We start from the raw sequence: 20,972 nt of genomic DNA, 5'->3' as shown, positions 1-20,972 counted from the left end.
GGGCACAAGGGAAGGATCTTGACCTACCCACATCTGCTGGGATGACACAGGTTGGGGAGGATTGCAGTGTTCCCAGGGAGTGTTTGAACTCTATCCACAGGGTATATCCAGATAGCAGGAAAATGGGCTGGAATGTGCACTCGTAGGAATGGTTCCCCTGCAAAAGGCATTCCTTCACCTCTGAGTCTGGAGATGGGCTTGGAAAGTCAGAGCAATAAATTTGGCTCCTTAAAAGAGGGAAAAAACCACATTCAGTTGATGCACTGCAAGTGTAAATCTGGAGGGAATTAAAGGAATGGAGGCACTGCAAACTCCTGGGATTTTGAGGATTGTTTGGATCTTGAACCTGAGTCTGCACTGAAAGGATAAAAAACATTTCAGAGTCACTCCTCAAAGCTTTGGCTCTGCAAAAGGCAGGACAAACAACAAAAGCAGCAGGTACAACAAGAGAAGGCAGCTCCAAATCCTCATCAATTGTGGGATTTGAGGGATTGGCAATGAACACAGCAAGGCAAATCTGCCAAGAACTGACTCCAGGCAGGAATGACTTCCAAAATCCCAACTGGCAACCAGGGGGAAGCTGCCACAGACACCCAGTGAGGTCTCCAGCAAATCCCACCAAAACATCAACTCTGGATTAAAAACCCCATGTCCAATTATCACACCTGGCAACAGAAGAGAGGAGCCTTGGCTTTTGGACAAAATGGATCTGGATAAATTCCTGGAGTGGGAATTGTTCAGCTTCCTCCTCAGACTGGTGAGGAGAGGGGCTGGAGGGGGTGTGAGTTACTCAGAGGAACCACCAGGGTTACACCGGGTGGAAGCTCCCCCTTTGTGCCCCCAGGATTAGAGCAGTGCCTGGTGCTCTGGAATTGGGGTTGGAGCATTCCCTGCTCCCACAGGACCATCCCTCTGGAGCTGTTTCTCCTGCAGGGGAAGATGCAGGAACAACCCGAGCAGAACAAAACCCCACAGGCAGAGCATCACACACAGCAGCGCTGCACTCCAGCTCCCAAAGGCAACAGCAGCAGCAATTTTATTGCATTTTCCCTCTTTCAGGTCTCACTCTGAACAAATAACCACAAAAACCAGAACAAAAAGAACGATCAGCAGCATCTGGGAAGGATTTGCAGGCAGTGGTAATGTCACTGTTTGATCCTGCAGGAGCACCAACGAATCTCCACATTATCACCTCCTACTAGAAAATGACATTTTTAGCTAAACCTGAGCAGTGAGGAAGAGGGAATAAAAGGCACCACGAGCAGCATGGGGTTTATTCCCAGCTCCCTGCCCAGCAGTGCACTCACTAGATCCGTATTTGTCAAGGCAGAGTAAACAAAAGCTACCTCAGCACTCAGCCAGGCATTAATCCTGCCCCAAAAGCTTCCACTTGCACTTTCCAGCATTCCAGTTATTCCTTCAGTCCACAAACCCTGGGAAATATTCACCTGGGCACCAGGATCATCCAGAACTCCACCAGACAAGACAGGCTGCCTTTCCAAAGGATTAGGCAGGGCTGATGGAAGCTGTTGGCCAAAATTCCTGCATCTCCAGCCCAGCAGAGCAGTAAAATTATGGATTTTTTGCCTCAGAAAGGGCAGTCTGTCTGTCTGTCTGTCTGAGTGGAAACCCTCAAGCTCAACATCAGGGATGGAATGGGATGATTTTGAGGTCCCTCCCAACCCAAACCAGCCTGGGATTCTGGGAATTCTGGGAATTGCTGCCTTCACAAAGCAACATTCCCTTCACCTGCTAAGGTTTGGTTCTTCAAACAAGACTTTTACCAGCTTGGAATGAGTTGGTTTCACCCTCTGTTTTTACCTGTGTGCACATAGAAAAAATTATTTAAAAAATTATAGAAGAATCAAAGACTGAGTGGAGACCTCAGGAGGTTTCAAGTCCCGTGTCAGACTCAGAGCAGAATTAAATTCAGATCAGATGGAGCTGTCAGGACCTGAGAGGCTCCAAGGACAGGGATTCTACAGCTCCCCCAGGCCAGACATTCCCACTGGGAATGGGCTTTTCCCTTATTTCCTTACAGCTTGTAGGTAGGAGCAACTGGAATAATTTTTTTAACTGATCCAAGAAATCTTCTTGAAGAGAACTGGCTCCCAAGCAGGTTGAAAAATGCTGAAAAACCCTATAAATAAAATCTGCTCCACACTCAGCTATCTCTGGTTCCCTTCCTGCACACAGAATAAAGAATCTGTTCATTCTATAATTACATTTCTCCAGAATTCTTTGACACTAAAATATTTTGAGCAATGCTTTCCAAACACAAAAAGAGAATTAAACTCCATCCATACCTGTGATATCTCAACTGCAGAGTGCCCAGGAGCAGGGTGGTGGGGTTTGCAGACCACCTGCAAGTCATTTTAGTCTGGTAGCCATCAGTCTCACAGGAGATATTAAAATCCATGTCTAATCAAAAGACATTAAAAGCTTAATTAATAACATACAATGGTTGCTACCAAACAAAACTGTGAGGAATTTTTGAAGTAATTTGAAATGGAACTTTTGAATTGGTTTTGATGATGTGGTTTATTTTTTTTATCTTCCACATAAGTAAGAAAAGTGAGTTCAGCTCACATCTTCACAGCATAGTTTTAAAAGTCTCAAAACTCTTGGTTACAAGACTTTTTAAAGAGTTATTGACTAATAAAACACTACCAACAAAAATATTTATGTTTTTGACCCAATCTTTAAATATTTATGGTTTTGACCCAATCTTCATGCTAAATGTAAGCTTAGTCAATCATGTTATAACACACAAACTTACAGCGCTGCACTCTAAATTTCTTGTTTACCTTTATAACTACTTTTATTTTTTCTATATCTTAAACTCTAAAACTCTAAACTTTCTTAACATGTCTTTAAACGACAAATCCATATCCTCGCTTCAAACACTGAAGTTTCCAAAGCCTTAAATCAAATCTTGTTTAATTCTAAGCTTTAACATTTTTACATTTGTGACTGCTTTTATTTTTTCTGTATCTTAAACTCTAAAACTCTAAACTTTCCTTTATTAAATGTGTCTTTAAACTATAAATCCACATCCTCACTTCTAACACTTAAGTTTAGAAGCTTTTCCCAAAGCCTCAAATCAAACCTTGTGTTTAATTCTGAGCTTTAACTTATAAACCTGAAGTTCTGAGAATTCCCCACATTTCAAATTCCAACACAAAATGAAACAAAAAACAAACAAACAAACAAAAAAAAAATCAAAAAACCAAAACACCAACGACAAAAAAAACCAAACCAAAACTCAACAAACAAACAAACAGTCACCATGATATTTTCTAAAAAATCCCTTCACCAGGATTTCTTCTCCTGGGAAGCAGAGAAGCCTCAGCTTCTGCTGTGTTTGCTGCCCTGGAATGCGGTCTGGAGATTGTTTCTCCAAACATGTGAATTGTTTTTACTTCATGACCAATCACAGTCAGGCTGTGTTGGACTCTGAGGAGTCAGTAATGAGTTTTTATTATTTATTCTTGTTAAACCTCCTGTCTGCATCCTTCTCTTTCTTTAGTATAGTTTTAGTATAGCAGGATGGGATGGGATGGGATGGGATGGGATGGGATGGGATGGGATGGGATGGGATGGATGGGATGGGATGGGATGGGATGGATGGGATGGGGTGGGATGGGATGGGATGGGGTGGGTGGGATGGGGTGGGATGGGATGGGATGGGATGGGATGGATGGATGGATGGGATGGGATGGGATGGGGTGGGGTGGGATGGGGTGGGATGGGATGGGATGGGATGGGATGGATGGGATGGATGGGATGGGATGGGATGGGATGGGATGGGATGGGATGGGATGGGATGGGATGGGATGGATGGGATGGGATGGGATGGGATGGGATGGGATGGATGGATGGGATGGGATGGGATGGGATGGGATGGGATGGGATGGGATGGATAGAATAGAATAGAATAGAATAGAATAGAATAGAATAGAATAGAATAGAATAGAATAGAATAACAAATCAGCCTTCTGAGAACATGGAGTCAGACTCTCATCTCTCACCTCGTCCTGGGGACCCTCACAAACACCACAACAAAGAAACAAAAAACCACAAAACCAAAAAAACACAAACAAACAAACAAAACCCCAAAAAACCCAACCAAAACCAAAACCCCCAAGGGCAAGAAAGGATTTGAACTGGCAATACTCCATCCTGGCTATGAACGGAACATCCCCCCGAGCCGTACCTACGACGTAGAGCTCGGCGTAGGCGCGGTGGCACTGGCGGCTGCGGTGGCAGCAGTACAGCGCGCTGTACAGGAAGCTGCCGCGGGGCTCGGTGGCTCTCAGCTCGGGCAGGGTCACCCGGCTGACGCGGCTGCTCAGCACCGAGGTGCGGCTGGCGGGCAGCGGCTCGGCCAGGTTCAGCCACCACACCAGCTCCCGCGCCGGCACGGGCTCCGAGCGGTTCCGGAACGTGCACAGGAAGGACAGGCTGGAGCCAGCGCGGGCCAGAGCCCGGGCCGGGAAATACAGCACCTGGGCTGGGGGAAAGGGAAATCCAGTCAGGGGGGAACTGAACCACAAAGTGCATTAATAATAGTAATAATAGTAATAACAGTAGTAATAGTAATAGTAATAGTAATAGTAATAGTAATAGTAATAGTAATAGTAATAGTAATAGTAATAGTAAGAAGAAGAACAAGAAGAACAAGAAGAACAAGAAGAACAAGAAGAAGAACAAGAACAAGAAGAACAAGAAGAACAAGAAGAAGAAGAAGAAGAACAAGAAGAAGAAGAAGAAGAACAACAACAAGAAAAAGAAGAACAAGAACAAGAAGAACAAGAAGAAGAAGAAGAAGAACAAGAAGAAGAAGAACAAGAAGAAGAAGAACAAGAAGAACATGAAGAAGAAGAACAAGAAGAAGAACAAGAAGAAGAAGAAGAAGAAGAAGAACAAGAACAAGAACAAAAAGTATATAATATATTACATACCATATAATAATTGTATATCATATTATATTATATATTATTACATTATACATTATGTATTTTGTTTAATGTTATTTTTGAATTATTATTATTAGTAGTAGTAATAATAGTAATAGTAGTAATGGTAGTAATAGTAATAGGAAGAAGAAGAAGAAGAAGAAGAAGAAGTATATAATATATTACAAACCATATAATAATTGTATACCATATTATACTATACATTATTATATTATATATTATGTATTTTGTTTAATGTTATTTTTGAATTATTATTATTATTATTATTATTATTATTATTATTATATTATTATTAATAATAATAGTAATAGTAGTAATGGTAGTAATAGTAAGAAGAAGAAGAAGAAGAAGACGAAGAAGAAGAAGAAGAAGAAGATAAAGAAAACAAAGAAGTATATAATATATTACATACCATATAATAATTGTATACCATATTATATTATACATTATGTATTTTGTTTAATGTTATTTTTGAATTATTATTATTATTAATAGTAATAATAGTAATAGTAGTAATGGTAGTAATAGTAATAGTAATAGTAATAGTAATAGTAATAGTAATAGGAAGAAGAAGAAGAAGAAGAAGAAGATGAAGAAGACAAAGAAGATGAAGAAGAAGAAGTATATAATATATTACATACCATATAATAATTGTATATCATATTATATTATATATTATTACATTATACATTATGTATTTTGTTTAATGTTATTTTTGAAGAATTATTATTATTATTATTATTATTATTATTATTACTATTGACAATACTATATATTATGTGTAATAGTATATAATAATATGATGTAATAAGATGTTATATTATATAATAATATATACTATTATGGTATTATTAAATATTGAAATTATAATTATCATAAACTATTATTAGTAGTAGTAGTATTATTCGTATTATTATTAGTATAAGTATAAGTATAAGGTATATTACATACCATATAATAGAATACTTTTATATTGTATTATACTATATATTATTATACTATCTATTGTGTAATATGTTGTATGTTATTATTATTACTCTTACTGACAATATTATATTATATATTATGTGTAATAGTATATAATAATACGATACAATAATATGTTTTATTATATAATAATATCTACTATTATGATATTATTAAATATTATTACATTTATATAATAATAATAGTAATAGTAATAGTAATAGTAATAGTAATAGTAATAGTAATAGTAATAATAATAATTTGTTATGATTGCTACAGATGCTGAAATGAGCCTTGGACTGCCTCCCTCCATACCTAAAGTTTCTAAATTCTGATTAAAATAATCTTCAATATCCCCAGGTTACACAAAAGATAAAAAGGGGGGGAATCCATTGAAATTGAAAAGGGGAAAAAAATCAAATTATGATGATGATGATGATGATAATAATAACTATTATTATTATTACATACCATATAATAATATTATACCGTACTACATTATATATTATTATATATCTATTATATTATATACTATGTATTATCTTTTATTATTTTATTGTCATTATTACTATTGACAAGATTATATATTTTGTGTAATATCATATAATAATATCATATATTATTATGTAATTATTATATATATTATGCAAAAACTATATAATATTATTAAATAATATTACATAATATCGAAATTATTATTTCAATATTATAGGGGATAGAGAGAGCTGAGCCTCAGGCAGGAAAGGCTCCCACAGGATCTCCCATCCCAATATTATGCAAAAACTATATAATATTATTAAATAATATTACATACTATTGAAATTATTATTTCAATATTATAGGGGATAGAGGGAGCTGAGCCTCAGGCAGGAAAGGCTCCCACAGGATCTCCCATCCCAATATTATGCAAAAACTATATAATATTATTAAATAATATTACATACTATTGAAATTATTATTTCAATATTATAGGGGATAGAGGGAGCTGAGCCTCAGGCAGGAAAGGCTCCCACAGGATCTCCCATCCCAACTCAATTCCCAACACAAAACCCACAAACCAGCTGGGAAATCAGCTTTATCCCCAGGCCTGCAGGTGTCCTACCTCCCACACTGAGGTTGTAGGGTGAGCTCCAGTCACTCCAGAAGCCTGGAGCACGGAGATTCCTGCTCCTCACTTGCACTGAGCATGGAGAGTCCAGCAGGGCATTGTCCACGGCCATGGAGCTTTCCAGGGCAACCTGAAGCATCTGCTGGATGGTCCAAACCCATTATTGTTGTAAAAAGAAACAGGAAAACGCAGAAAGAACATAAATAAACTCTATGGAGTCAGAATTCCCTGAATTCTCTTTCATGCCTTCTCTTTCAACTCAGTTTTTAAGAAGGATGGGAGTGCTGAGCAAATAAATTTGTTACTTAAGAGACATGAGATAACATCCTTATACTCTGCACAAGGATTTTCTATGTTTTTAGGTAGAAAGCTGGGTTAAAAAATCTTTCTTCTTTAAATTTACTGTCAATTTGAGACTGCTGGAAATTGTATAACTCTGTGGGAAATGACTTGTTTCATTATGGGTTGCTAATTAACAGCTGCTTGTTATTCCAGAGCCACTTGCATGGTAGGAAGAGAAAAAAAAACTATTTATAATAAAACTTATAAATATAAAACACAGATGAGTTAGGGAACATATAGAATGCTGAAAGAAAATGGGCTTAGACTTCCCACAATCCAGGATTTCACTCAAGGAGAAAAATGGGAGTTTGTTTGTGAGAGCCAGCAGGAGATGGGGCTTCTCTTGGTGGGGACCGATGTAAAACCCAGATTTTCCAGGGAGAAGCAGAGAGCTAAGCCCAGCTTTTCCAGGAAAATCAGTGAGTTAAGCCCAGCTTCTCCAGGAAAAAGCAGCGAGCTAAACCCAGGTTTTCCAGGGAAAAGCATCATGCTAAGCCCAGCTTCTCCAGGAAACAGAAGTAAATTAAACCCAGCTTCTCCAGGAAAAAGCAGCGAGCTAAACCCAGATTTTCCAGGGAAAAGCAGCGAGCTAAGCCCAGGTTTTCCAGGGAAAAGCAGCAAGCTAAGCCCAGCTTTTCCAGGAAAAGGCAGTGAGTTAAGCCCAGCTTCTCCAGGAAAAAGCAGCCAGCTAAACCCAGATTTTCCAGGAAAAAGCAGCGAGCTAAGCCCAGATTTTCCAGGGAAAAGCAGCGAGCTAAGCCCAGCTCCACCAGAAGAGCCCCCCTCCCAATCCAAGGCCCAGGGGAGCGGTGGCAAAGCCGGGATTCGGGAATGCCAGGATTTGGGAATGCCGGATTTGGGAATGCCGGGATTCGGGAATGCCAGGATTCGGGAATGCCGGGATTTGGCAATGCCGGGATTCGGGAATGCCAGGATTTGGGAATGCCGGGGTTTGGGAATGCCGGGATTCGGGAATGCCGGGATTTGGCAAAGCCGGGATTCGGGAATGCCGGGATTCGGGAATGCCAGGATTCGGGAATGCCGGATTTAGCAAAGCCGGGATTCGGGAATGCCAGGATTTGGGAATGCCGGGGTTCGGGAATGCTGGTACTCGGGAATGCCGGGATTTGGCAAAGCCGGGATTCAGGAATGCCAGTATTCGGGAATGCCGGGATTTGGGAATGCCGGGATTCAGGAATGCCAGGATTCGGGAATGCCGGGATTTGGGAATGCCGGGATTCGGCAAAGCCGGGATTCGGGAATGCCGGGATTTGGGAATGCCAGGATTCGGGAATGCCGGGATTTGGGAATGCCGGGATTTGGAACGCCGGGGGATTCGGTGGAATGGCCAGTATTCGGGAATGCCAGAGTTTGGGAATGCCGGGATCGGCAAAGCCGGGATTTGGGAATGCCGGGATTTGGGAATGCCGGGATTCGGGAATGCCGGGGTTCAGGAATGCCAGGATTCGGGAATGCCGGGGTTCGGCAATGCCGGGATTCAGGAATGCCGGGATTTGGGAATGCCGGGGTTCGGGAATGCCCAGCCCCCGAAGAAGGCACGGTGCTCACCTGGCTGTCCCCGCGGCCCGGGGGCGCAGAGACCCTCACTTGGTGCTGCAGAGGGAAGGGCGGCGGGGCAGGGCTGGACCAGCAGAGCTTCACCTGCCCCCTCTCGGCCAGCTCCAGGCGCAGCCTCACGGGGGCCTCGGGCTTCACTGCACACACATCCACCCACAGGTCAGCCCAGCCTCGCCCAGGCTGCTGGGCTTCACCCAGTCACAACTCACACCTAACTCAGCTCTTTTAAACTCAGTTTCCAAGAGCTGTTCTGCGTTGTCACCCTGGTGCTGCTGCAGTCACCCAGAAATGCTGTTTGACCTCCCATTTCCCTTAAACCTGCAGGAGTTTCTTCCCTCAGGCCACAACTTTTCCCAGTAGCCAAGCCCTGGCTTACCTGCCTTGAATGATAGGAATGCTGAGAAAATCAATTTGCTCCTTATAGTGTACACTGGGATTTCCTAAACATTCCCATCCTTCCAAGGGATGATATTGCAAACATATTTCCAGATATGGGAAACTGGCTGGGAAAGGAGGTGTCCAGGAGAGTGAAAATGGACAGTTTGGATATTCCCATGGGGATGAAGTGGGAAATGCCCAGGATTCCATTCCTCGGACAATGCCAAGGAGCCAAGGCCCTGCTTCTCCCTGGTACTCAGACCTTGGCTGGCCCTGCCCTCATTCCCAGCCAAGTTTTGCCCATGGAAGAGCAAAACCCTGCAGAAGCTGAAGGGAAAACATTCCCAAAATTCCTGGGCAGTGGGCAAATGTTCCCCTCAAATCCCACCTGCTCTGGGGTGCAGCTCTCCAAGGGTCCCATTTACCTGCATTACTGGAATGTCACTCAGTTATAGCAAATATCTCTAATTATTTCCATATAAATCCATCAACCAAATCAGATTTTATTTAGTTATTTATAACAAAATTCTCTTTGCATTTTCAGTATAGATCTACCACACCAAGTCAGATTTTATTTAATTTCTACTTCTGGACCATCTCAAAGCAATTAACTTCAGGAAGGCCAGCAGGGAGTGATTGGGGAGGAAGCAAATAAAAGTCAGTGGCTTTGCCATCACATTTCCCTGAATCAGATCCCACAGATAATGATGGTTCTGATGCCACCTGCTCCCCTATCAGCAAATAAAATCCACGTGGCACAAGCACTCAAGAGTTCTACATTCAAAATAGTTTTAATTGAGCTAAATCTTGGCAGAACATATATTAATATTGTGCATTTTAAAAACATGCTTCACTAAGCAGAGCTAACTCATTGTGTCATTTTTAAATACTGGCAGACTCCAGCCTGAATTTTTAATTTTTTCCTGCAGCATCATTTCAAACCAGCAGGATGGAAAATGCCACCTCTCATCTTCCAAACCAGCCCACCCAGAGATTTTAACTGGTTCTGTCTGCAGAGCACATCAGTTAGGAGGAACTTCATAAAGTTCCTAAGTTTTTAAGTTAATAAGATGTTCATAAAACTTTAATTTTTTTCCCCTGCAGCTGACAGCTCCTGCCTTTATGAAATCTGCCCAAATCTGCAATAACTGGGCACGTTGGATAGCAGCACATCTCAAATTCATCATGTCAGGAGAGTGTGAGCTTGATCAAACACACAGGAATGTTTTCCAGCTTGGGCTTGCATGGGTGAGGAAAAAACATCAGGATCAGAGAGCTGCTTGGGAAAATGGGTGGGATTTCTTGCTAAGCAACTGTGGGAAGAGCTTTTTGAATTTAATTGAAGCCCTCAGCAACAAGCTCCACCACTGGGCCAGTCTTGTGCACAGAGAGGTTCTGATTGGAAAGGAAAAAAACGAGAAACAACCAATATTTGAGTGCTTGGGCTGTGCTCAGTGTGGTTTGCACTGGAGCCCAGACAGGGATTAGGGAGCTTTTCCTGCCCTGTCTGTGCCCCTTTCCCAGCAGAACCATCCTGCTGCTGTTGTGGAGCATGGGCAGATGACTCTTCTACTAATTAAAGCTGAAAAGAGGGTACATTTATGCTGAAAAGAGGGTGTATTTATTACAGTGCTGAAAAGAGGGTGTATTTATTACAGCACTGGACAGCTGGGGAGTAACCTCCCAAAGACAAGTCACAAACTCCTACTCTCTATTTATCCAAAAGGGTTTTCCTTATTCAGATGGTTTCCAGGACACCAGTTACATAATCATTAACTCTCTCACTTTGTATTTTAATTAGCTGGATGTCCATTAGGGCTGTGCAATTGTCCTCCTTGATTGGCTTGGTGGGCTCTGAGATGGGTCAGAACACAAAGAAATGGGTTCTGACCCAAAGCAATGGGTTCTGACCCATTTCAGAACAGTAAGTTCTGACTCTTCCTTTGAAGAGGAAGTAAAACCTCTTCCTCATGGTGAACTCTCCACCCTTGTCAAGCTGCAGGGCTCCTTGGCCTGCTGGTCCCAGTCCAAACCTCCTCTCATTCTTAGAATTCAGTTGTATTTATGGCTCCTGCACTGTTTCTGTACTTTGTTCCTCACCTGTCATTCCCAACCTTGTTCCAGTTATCCCACCTGGTATCAATTCATTTCCTTGTTAAGCTCCAATCCCAATGTATGACCTTTGCTAACTACACTTGTAACCCAACCCAATCCCAATGTATGACTTTGCTAACTACACTTGTAACCCAACCCAATCCCAATGTATGACTTTGCTAACTACACTTGTAACCCAACCCAATCCCAATGTATGACCTATGCTAACTATACTTCTAACCCAACCCAATCCCAATGTATGACCCTTGCTAACTACACTTGTAACCCAACCCAATCCCAGTGTATGACCTTTGCTAACGACACTTCTAACCCAACCCAATCCCAATATATGACTTTGCTAAGTACACTTGTAACCCAACCCTATCCCAATGTATGACCTTGCTAACTACACTTGTAACCCAACCCAATCCCAATGTATGACTTTGCTAACTACACTTGTAACCCAACCCTATCCCAAAGTATGACCCTTGCTAACTGCACTTCTAACCCAACCCAATCCCAATGTATGACTTTGCTAACTACACTTCTAACCCAACCCAATCCCAATGTAAGACCCTTGCTAACTACACTTCTAACCCAACCCAATCCCAATGTATGACCTTTGCTAACGACACTTCTAACCCAACCCAATCCCAAAGTATGACTTTGCTAATGACACTTCTAACCCAACCCAATCCCAATGTATGACTTTGCTAACTGCACTTCTAACCCAAACCAATCCCAAAGTATGAGCAAGACCCTTGCTAACTACACTTCTAACCCAACCCAATCCCAATGTATGACCTTTGCAAACTACATTTCCAAACCAACCCAATCCCAATGTATGACTTTGCTAACTACACTTGTAACCCAACCCAATCCCAGTGTATGAGCTTTGCTAACTACACTTCTAAACCAACCCAATCCCAGTGTATGAGCTTTGCTAACTACACTTGTAACCCAACTCAATCCCAATGTATGACCTTTGCTAACTACACTTCTAACCCAACCCAATCCCAATGTATGACCTTTGCTAACTACACTTCTAACCCAACCCAATCCCAATGTATGACTTTGCTAACTACACTTGTAACCCAACCCAATCCCAAAGTATGACTTTGCTAACTACACTTCTAACCCAACCCAATCCCAATGTAAGACCCTTGCTAACTACACTTGTAACCCAACCCAATCCCAAAGTATGACTTTGCTAACTACACTTGTAACCCAACCCAATCCCAAAGTATGAGCTTTGCTAACTACACTTGTAACCCAACCCAATCCCAGTGTATGACCTTTGCTAACTACACTTGTAACCCAACCCAATCCCAATGTATGAGCTTTGCTAACTACACTTGTAACCCAACCCAATCCCAATGTAAGACCCTTGCTAACTACACTTCTAACCCAACCCAATCCCAGTGTATGACCTTTGCTAAGTACACTTCTAATCCAACCCAATCCCAAAGTATGAGCTTTGCTAATGACACTTGTAACCCAACCCAATCCCAATGTATGACTTTGCTAACTACACTTGTAACCCAACCCTATCCCAAAGTATGACCCTTGCTAACTGCACTTCTAACCCAACCCAATCCCAATGTATGACCCTTGCTAACTACACTTGTAACCCAACCCTATCCCAATGTAAGACGCTTGCTAACTACACTTCTAAACCAACCCAATCCCAATGTGTGACCTTTGCTAACTACACTTGTAACCCAACTCAATCCCAATGTAAGACCCTTGCTAACGACACTTCTAACCCAACCCAATCCCAATGTATGACCCTTGCTAATGACACTTCTAACCCAACCCAATCACAATGTAAGACCCTTGCTAACTACACTTGTAACCCAACCCAATCCCAATGTAAGACCCTTGCTAACTACACTTGTAACCCAACTCAATCTCAATGTATGACCTTTGCTAACTACACTTGTAACCCAACCCAATCCCAATGTATGAGCTGTGCTAACTACACTTGTAACCCAACCCAATCCCAATGTAAGACCCTTGCTAACTACACTTCTAACCCAACCCAATCCCAGTGTATGACCTTTGCTAAGTACACTTCTAATCCAACCCAATCCCAGTGTATGAGCTTTGCTAAGTACACTTCTAATCCAATCCAAATGTATGACTTTGCTAACTACACTTGTAACCCAACCCAATCCCAATGTATGACTTTGCTAACTACACTTCTAACCCAACCCAATCCCAATGTATGACCCTTGCTAACTACACTTCTAACCCAACCCCTGATCCACTGAAGCTCTCAATGAAAACCCATCATTTTCCCTCTCTCAGCTGCGCTCCCAGCTCAGCCCCTGGCTCAGAGCTCCATGGCCGGGGGTCCAGCCGTGCTCACCGATGTCCCAGGGCTGCAGGGCCAGCAGGGGTGACCCCAGGGCTGTGTCCCCTGCCACCACCTGCAGCCACAGCAGGTAGGTGTGCCCGAGGCTCGGGGTGCCCAGCAGGCACTGGCAGCTGGCCCGGTCCCTGCAGTCACACGGAGCCACCCTCACTGTGCCCTGCAGGGAGCTCGTGGATGCAGCCCCCAGGGACAGCTCCGACCTGCAGGGGGGAAAACAAAACAGGAAACAAAATTATTTTGTGTATCTCAATAGGCGTGGCCATCTGGGTATGGTTTATTGATCAAAGAATTAAAATAATTAATGAAAAAAACCACCAAACTTTGCTGCTTCTCCCTTTTTAAATGGCTTTCAAGTAATGAACACAATTCCATTACAGAATTCCTAGATTTTCTTTAGGCACACAGGGCTGTTTTACCTTCCCATGGCAGCTCCCTGCCATCCCAAAAGAGATGAATTCTTAATTCCCATTTGTGAGGCACTGAAATAATACCAAAACAAGTTAATGCTCCTTCTATCTCCTGCTACAATTAAGCATTACAGGGAATATTATAATCATGGAACGGTTTGGATTTGGAGGGACCTTAAATCCCAGCCCCTGCCATGGACAGGAACCTTTTCCACTGTCCCAGGCTGCTCCAAACCCATCCTTGGGCACTTCCAGGGATCCAGGGCAGCCACAGCTTCTCTGAGAAATCCATCCCAGGGCCTCCCCCCGCTCCCAGGGAACAATTCCTGATTCCCAATATCCCAATATTCCTTCCCAATATCCCATCTGAATCTTCAGAACCAGCAGTTCCCAAAGCATTCATCATTCTCATCTCTGCTCTTCAGGCTCTTCCAGAACCCCACATTTATGGAATTCTGCAGGTATCCAGTGACTAAAGCCTCCCCAAGGTTGGGAATTTAATCGTGCAAATAATTTGAGGCCAAATTTCTCCCAGCAGCAAAGCCAAGACAAACCCTGACAGCTCAATCACCTCGGATTCCTTCCTGCTTTTCACGTTTCATCCTTACCCAACAAAAAAAATAAAAAGCTCCTGTTTGGAATTGTTCTGAAGTGATTTTGGAATTATTTCTGTCCAGTAAGGGTTTTGTTTTACTAATTCAGAGAAAGAAATGGAAATTCATGGAATAGGAGCCTTTCAGTACATTTTTCCAATGGTTTTATAGCTGGCATGAGTCACTGGAACACTTGGATTCAGGCAGGGCAGAGATCTCTGCATTGGAGGAGAGGGAAGGACAAGTTCTGCTGCTTTATTTTTTGGGTTTAGTGCATTTGTTATCTGCTCCATTTATCTGAGAGCAGAGCACAGGGAACTGGCCATGATTCACCAGTTCCATCTCCATATCCTGCCCTGCTTAGAGGGGAAAAGATCAAAAAACTGAGGGGGATTATGGAGGATGGGAAGAGCTCAGGCTGGGACCATCCCAGCCCCACTCCCCCATCCCTCACTGATCCTTCTGCATCCTGGGATCCTCTGAGGCTGGAAAACCACGGAATTTGGGCAGCCCTGCCCTCCCAGCTGCTCTGCAGGAACAGCCCCAGGCAGGGCCATGTCAAGGTATGCTTTACATTTATTAATGCTCCAGACAGCCCATCCTGACATTCCTGCAATAATTCTCACCAGGAATTATGCTGATGGTGTCTGGCAGACACGGAGCTCTGAAATGACTTGGAATAATTTGGTTTTTCTAGATGTGGCTCCGCTGTTTTCTCCTGAATTTCCTTTCAAAAACTTTGCAGAATTTGCTTTGAAGCTTCTCTGCCTTCTCCTGTTGCTCTCAGATTTTATTGGTCTCCAAAAGCCACAACCAATCCATATTGAAGAAAACATATTTCTTTCTTCAAACCATGTCTTTGATCTGATCTATCTGGAAAGTGGTTACCACCACACCAGCCCTTCATCATTCCTAATAATTATTTCAATTTTTAACCATTCAAATGGACTTGTTTGCACCAAAAAAAAGCAGTGTAAAGGGAGAAAAATGCTAAAACCTCCTCTCCTGACTTATTAACCCTCACAAGCTGAGGAGAGGTCAGCTCCTCCACCCAAATCCTGTCACAGAGAGTTCTTTTAGCCAACACCTTGGAAAAGAAACATGCAGGAAGTCCTAAATGTTTTATATTTATATTCAACCCCCTTCAGAAGGTGATGCTTCTCCTGCTAAATTCATCTGTGGCCCTGTGGGGAACTTGGAGACTTTCAAGAAGATGCTGCAAAATGTCCTGGCTGAATTTCAATCCTGTTCTTGCAATTGAGAAGAAAAAGTAAAACTCCTTTCAGGGCAAATCACCTGAATTTTCAGGAAAGCTCCATCCCAAGCAGGTGGCTGTGAAATAGGGTCACCATTGTAACTCTGCTGTCACACTGTTCCCATATCCTTCCCAAGCACTGCCTTGACTGGGAAAGGATGGAGCAAAGCTCTCTGGGGCTTCCAGGATTTTCTCCATGAATATTTCCCACTGGTTTTGATCAATGGTAGCTCTAGAAAAATCCTTATTTGAGGAAGCTGCCCCATGAAACTGCAGCAGATCTGAGGGCTGCTGAGCTCATCAATCTCTAATGAGAGGTTGGTTTTCTCTGGCTGGAGAGGCTCAATGCACAACTGATTGAATGATTTATCCTTAAAAAACATGGGAATTTGGGCCCAGAGCTGGAGGAGAGCCCCCCAGGTTCTTCAAATAAGTCCAAATATGAATGCAGCCTCATGAGCTCAAAGGGCAATGATAATCAGTGCTCAAACTGAAACCAAGGGGGTCCCTGAGGCTAAAGATTCCAGCTCATGGAATTAACCCTGGCCTTTGCAGCATTCCTGGCATCAGACAGCTGGAAAGATGTTTGGTAGACAATTAACCCATCAGTCTAATGAAGCTTTGGAATAACCTTTTCTTTTCTGTTCTTTTGAAACAACCTTTTCAAAGCCCCATCCTCTCCCTCACTTGAGCCTCTCACAGGGCACTGCCATGGGCAGAACACATCATTCCCATTCCTGCTATTTCCAAGCAGGAAAACTGTGGATGTGGTAAATAAGAAGAGACTTCTCTAATGCTGGGAAAAAAAAAAAAAAAAGAAAAAGCTGTGAGAGACCCAAGCTTTCCTGTTGTACATTCTCCTGTATCATTATTTTTGTGCAGTGCCCTGCATGTGAGAATCCTGGCTGGATCTCCAGACTCCCAGGGAGAAACACATGCCAGCAATGCATATTTTTAAAACTGGGAATGTTTTCAAGGTATTCTGGCTCAGGAATAAAATGCTAAGGTATCAGAGAGCCAGCAGGGAAAGCTGTCACCGTCCCAAAGGCTGAAATGCCTGTGCTTGCTGCTCCCCCAGAACACAGGGACCCCAAAAGGCAAATATTAATGTGGAATGTGGGGAGGGAAGTGAGTTCTCCAAGGTTTTGCTTTGCTTCCCATCTTTGCAGCAAAGAGGAATCAAACAGAGACCCTGCTGAGCCCACAGGGCCTGCTCTCCTAAACTGCATGGAGCTCACTGAATTCCCTTCCTGCCACAAGGAGCCTCCTCAGCCCAGCTGGGGCTGCAGGCTGCTGGCATCCCAAAACAATTCAATACAGAGATTTCTGCTCTGGGATCACTGGCAAAGCTTCTCCTGTGCAGCTGGGCCTGGATGGAGCAGAGCAAAGGCAGAGCTGCTTCCCCACCAACACCCACGGAATGGTATTGCAGGAGTCACACTGGAAATGGGAACCCTCCTCACCAAAATGGGATTTAATGTTGTGTCAGCTCAACAACCATATTTATTCCTAAATAACACATTTGGGTTCTGCTCTGACTACAGGGGTGATTTGTGCCAAATGAGATCTGGCTGTTCAGGATGTCCTCCATAAATTCAGCTAATTCAACTACTTCAGTTTATCCTGTTTCATCAGGAAATGAAGTCTCTGTGTGCCTCTTCAAATTTATCAACAACCCAGAAACACCAGGGTGGTTTCACGGTATCAAACAGATCTTTTTGCAACCAATGTGCACCAGAGCTGCCCATCCCACAGGCAGGAGGATTCCAGCTCTCAGCATTCCAGGGAATATTCACCACAGTGCCAGTGAGATGAGAGCAGCATCTGCCACTGGATCACATGGAAAGTACCACAGTTACTTCCAGAGAGACAATATTATGGTAAAAAAAATTAAAAGCAGAACCAAAACTTTAAAATTAAGAAATTCTAACAACAAAGATACCTTAAGAAGTCAATGCTGATTTCATTAAGATTTTAAGAAACATGGGAAGGACAGAGAAGGGGGACTCTCCATTCCAACCATTTTTCATTCAAATAACCACAAACTTTCCATCTTATCCAGGATTACTTTTAGACAGGACAAGGTAAAACCTGCAGAGCTAAAGCTCCCACCATGCTGGCAGCTGGAATGTTGATGTTTTAGGAAATGCTTTCAGTTTTCCAGAGGGGTTTAACAGTAAATCCTGTACTTACCCAGAGTATAAAAGATTCACCTTCAGGTCAGCCCTCAGGTCCAGCTTCAAAAGCTGCAGGTTACAAACCAACAGGTCCAGCCTGCCCCTAATCCAACACTCCACGTTCCAGCTCCAGTCTGGACAAAAGAAAGGGATCACACATTTCTGAGCTGCACTAAAACAAAATAAAATACCTGGATGGAAGTCACTCACAAAGAGAGGACAAGGAACAGACATTCCTGAAAGTGAGGCTGCACCACAGATGGGAAAATATTTATGAATAATTTGATTTGGGCACCTTAAACGCTTCCAAGGCTCACAATCCACGTGGTTCTGCACTGTCATGATTAAAGAAGGAATATTTTTTTACCTGGATTTAGGGACCAGGCTGCAGGGTGAAGAAAAATGCAGCTGATGGTGGTTGCTGTGTCCTGGGGATTTGTGGAATGAAATTCTACCCACTGAGGTCAAGGAGATTCCTGGCAGCAGGATGCCAGCTCCGTGTTCCTCAGAGACAGGAGCAGGAAAAAATCCTTGGGAAAAAAATCCTAATCCATGTACAGGCATTTACTGCACATTTCTTATTGAAAGCCTCATAATTCATGTAGAAACGATGCCATTTGCTCTCCATCTCCCCTGCCTGCTGATGGAGTTTAAAGCCCACATCCACCAAAAATATTTAAAATATTCCTCACAGTGTCTAAACTCCTTTGAAGATCTGGGTTTATGTCCTCTTATGCAGTGCTCCATATTTTATTCACAATTCCCCTGGAAAGAAAGCCAACTTTTTTTTTCCCTTTTGAAACCGTGCTGTACAATTCCTCCATTTTCCACTACATTCTGAGGAAGGATTTTACCCCCTGAGGAAGAATTTTACCTGTCTGAGTAAGGATTTCACCACACTGAGAAGGATTTTGCTTCTCTAAGGAAGGATTTTAACATCCTGAGAAAGGATTTTACCAGGCTGAGGAAGGATTTTACCACACTGAGAAAGGATTTTGCCACCCTGAGTAAGGATTTTGCCACACTGAGTAAGGATTTTACCACACTGAGTAAGGATTTTGCCACCCTGAGAAAGGATTTTACCACCCTGAGTAAGGATTTTACCACCCTGAGTAAGGATTTTGCCACACTGAGTAAGGATTTTACCACACTGAGCAAGGATTTTGCCACACTGAGAAAGGATTTTACCACCCTGAGTAAGGATTTTACCACCCTGAGTAAGGATTTTACCACACTGAGCAAGGATTTTGCCACACTGAGCAAGGATTTTACCACCCTGAGTAAGGATTTTACCACCCTGAGAAAGGATTTTGCCACCCTGAGAAAGGATTTTACCACCCTGAGAAAGGATTTTGCCACCCTGAGAAGGATTTTACCACACTGAGAAGGATTTTACCACCCTGACTAAGGATTTTACCACACTGAGTAAAGATTTTTCCACACTGAGTAAGGATTTTACCATACTGAGAAAGGATTTTACCACACTGAGGAAGGATTTTACCACACTGAGGAAGGATTTTACCACACTGAGCAAGGATTTTACCACACTGAGAAAGGATTTTACCACCCTGAGTAAGGATTTTACCACACTGAGAAAGGATTTTGCCACACTGAGTAAGGATTTTGCCACAGTGTTGACTGCCCAGGATAAAAGTGAATCCCCATTAATCCAACCCCCCCTCTCCTCCCAAACAACAAAAAACTCAAAATATTTTTGCAATAATTAACTCCTTATGCCCTTGAGTGCTAAACCCACCTATTTTCTGAGGAGCAGAGAGATTTATTTCTGAAGGAATAAACTTCCTTGCCTGCATGCTTGCTCTGTACAATGAACAATCAAAGTCGCTGGCACTCCAAAGGCAACACAGAAAATTTTCTTCGTTCATGAAATGCTTGATTTTGGGTGCTCCAAGTTCTCTCCCCAAACCAGACCAGCTCCCAGCTGAGAAAGGGCTCAAAAAGGTCTCGTTCAGCAGCACACAGGGCAGTGTGAAATTCCTGGCAGGAACTGGGTGGACCATGCAATGGGCAGCTGCCATCTGAAGGAAGTCTGCAGATATAAAGGGGAAAGGATTGGAAATAAAAGGAAAAGTTCATCTTTTTGAACAAGTAAAAGGGAGTGGTTGGTGTGAAACAGAAATAGGTAAAAATCAGGTTGTTTCTGGGGGTTGTTCCCTGAGGTAAAGACAAAATTAATAAAAATATCCCTTCTAGGTAAAGACAAAATCACTAAAAACATCCTCTCTGAATGGTGTCACAGAGTCCAGATTTTACCCCACCCTCACCTAAACTTCTGTTTTCTCAATCTCTTGAAAAAGGCAAGGCCAAGATTGCAGGTGAAGCATCTCTTGGGGATAAATTGGATTTTATCACCCACAACTGCAGTGAATCCTGAGCTGGGTGTGAGTCTCATCTCCCCGTGCAGTGCTGGAACAGATCCCCTCCAGCTCTTTTACAGCAGCTCCATTTCAATACCAATATAATCCTGTTGTAAATATGAAACACAGCCCCACTGTAGCTGTGAAATAAAAAAGGACAATATTACTGTGGGTGCAACTGCACAACCCCAGGGCATTATCTGGGAAGTGAGAGGCTGGGAAATGATAATTTTTTTTTCCCATAAGACTTAAAATGAAACCACTCTGAGCACATTTGTGGATGTCATAGCTTGAATTGTGCTCACAGTGGCTGAGAGAGGGATGAGCAGGGAAAACACTG

The 20,972-nt window shown here is 42.7% G+C and overlaps 1 protein-coding gene across 2 annotated transcripts in view; it reads right to left on the bottom strand.

The window, feature by feature from the left end:
• Window positions 1-20,972, bottom strand: part of LEPR (leptin receptor) — a 40,035-nt gene that overhangs the window by 13,622 nt on the left and 5,441 nt on the right. Inside the window, exons 3-10 of one of the 2 annotated variants that reach the window (XM_064720095.1) lie at window positions 20,011-20,304; window positions 18,271-18,388; window positions 13,817-14,022; window positions 8,965-9,110; window positions 7,048-7,195; window positions 4,217-4,513; window positions 2,307-2,421; window positions 28-227 (exon numbers count right to left, since the gene is read on the bottom strand). In XM_064720095.1, coding sequence (XP_064576165.1) covers window positions 28-227; window positions 2,307-2,421; window positions 4,217-4,513; window positions 7,048-7,195; window positions 8,965-9,110; window positions 13,817-14,022; window positions 18,271-18,388; window positions 20,011-20,304 — 1,524 coding nt within the window. The remainder of the gene's footprint in view (window positions 1-27; window positions 228-2,306; window positions 2,422-4,216; window positions 4,514-7,047; window positions 7,196-8,964; window positions 9,111-13,816; window positions 14,023-18,270; window positions 18,389-20,010; window positions 20,305-20,972) is intronic. The other variant, XM_064720096.1, reaches the window with a different exon arrangement.

The sequence above is a fragment of the Zonotrichia leucophrys genome, chromosome 8 (genome assembly GCF_028769735.1).
Source record: "Zonotrichia leucophrys gambelii isolate GWCS_2022_RI chromosome 8, RI_Zleu_2.0, whole genome shotgun sequence".
Taxonomy (NCBI): domain Eukaryota; kingdom Metazoa; phylum Chordata; class Aves; order Passeriformes; family Passerellidae; genus Zonotrichia; species Zonotrichia leucophrys.
The sequence above is the reverse complement of the archived record's forward strand: the minus strand, read 5'-3'. Positions and strand labels throughout refer to the sequence as shown.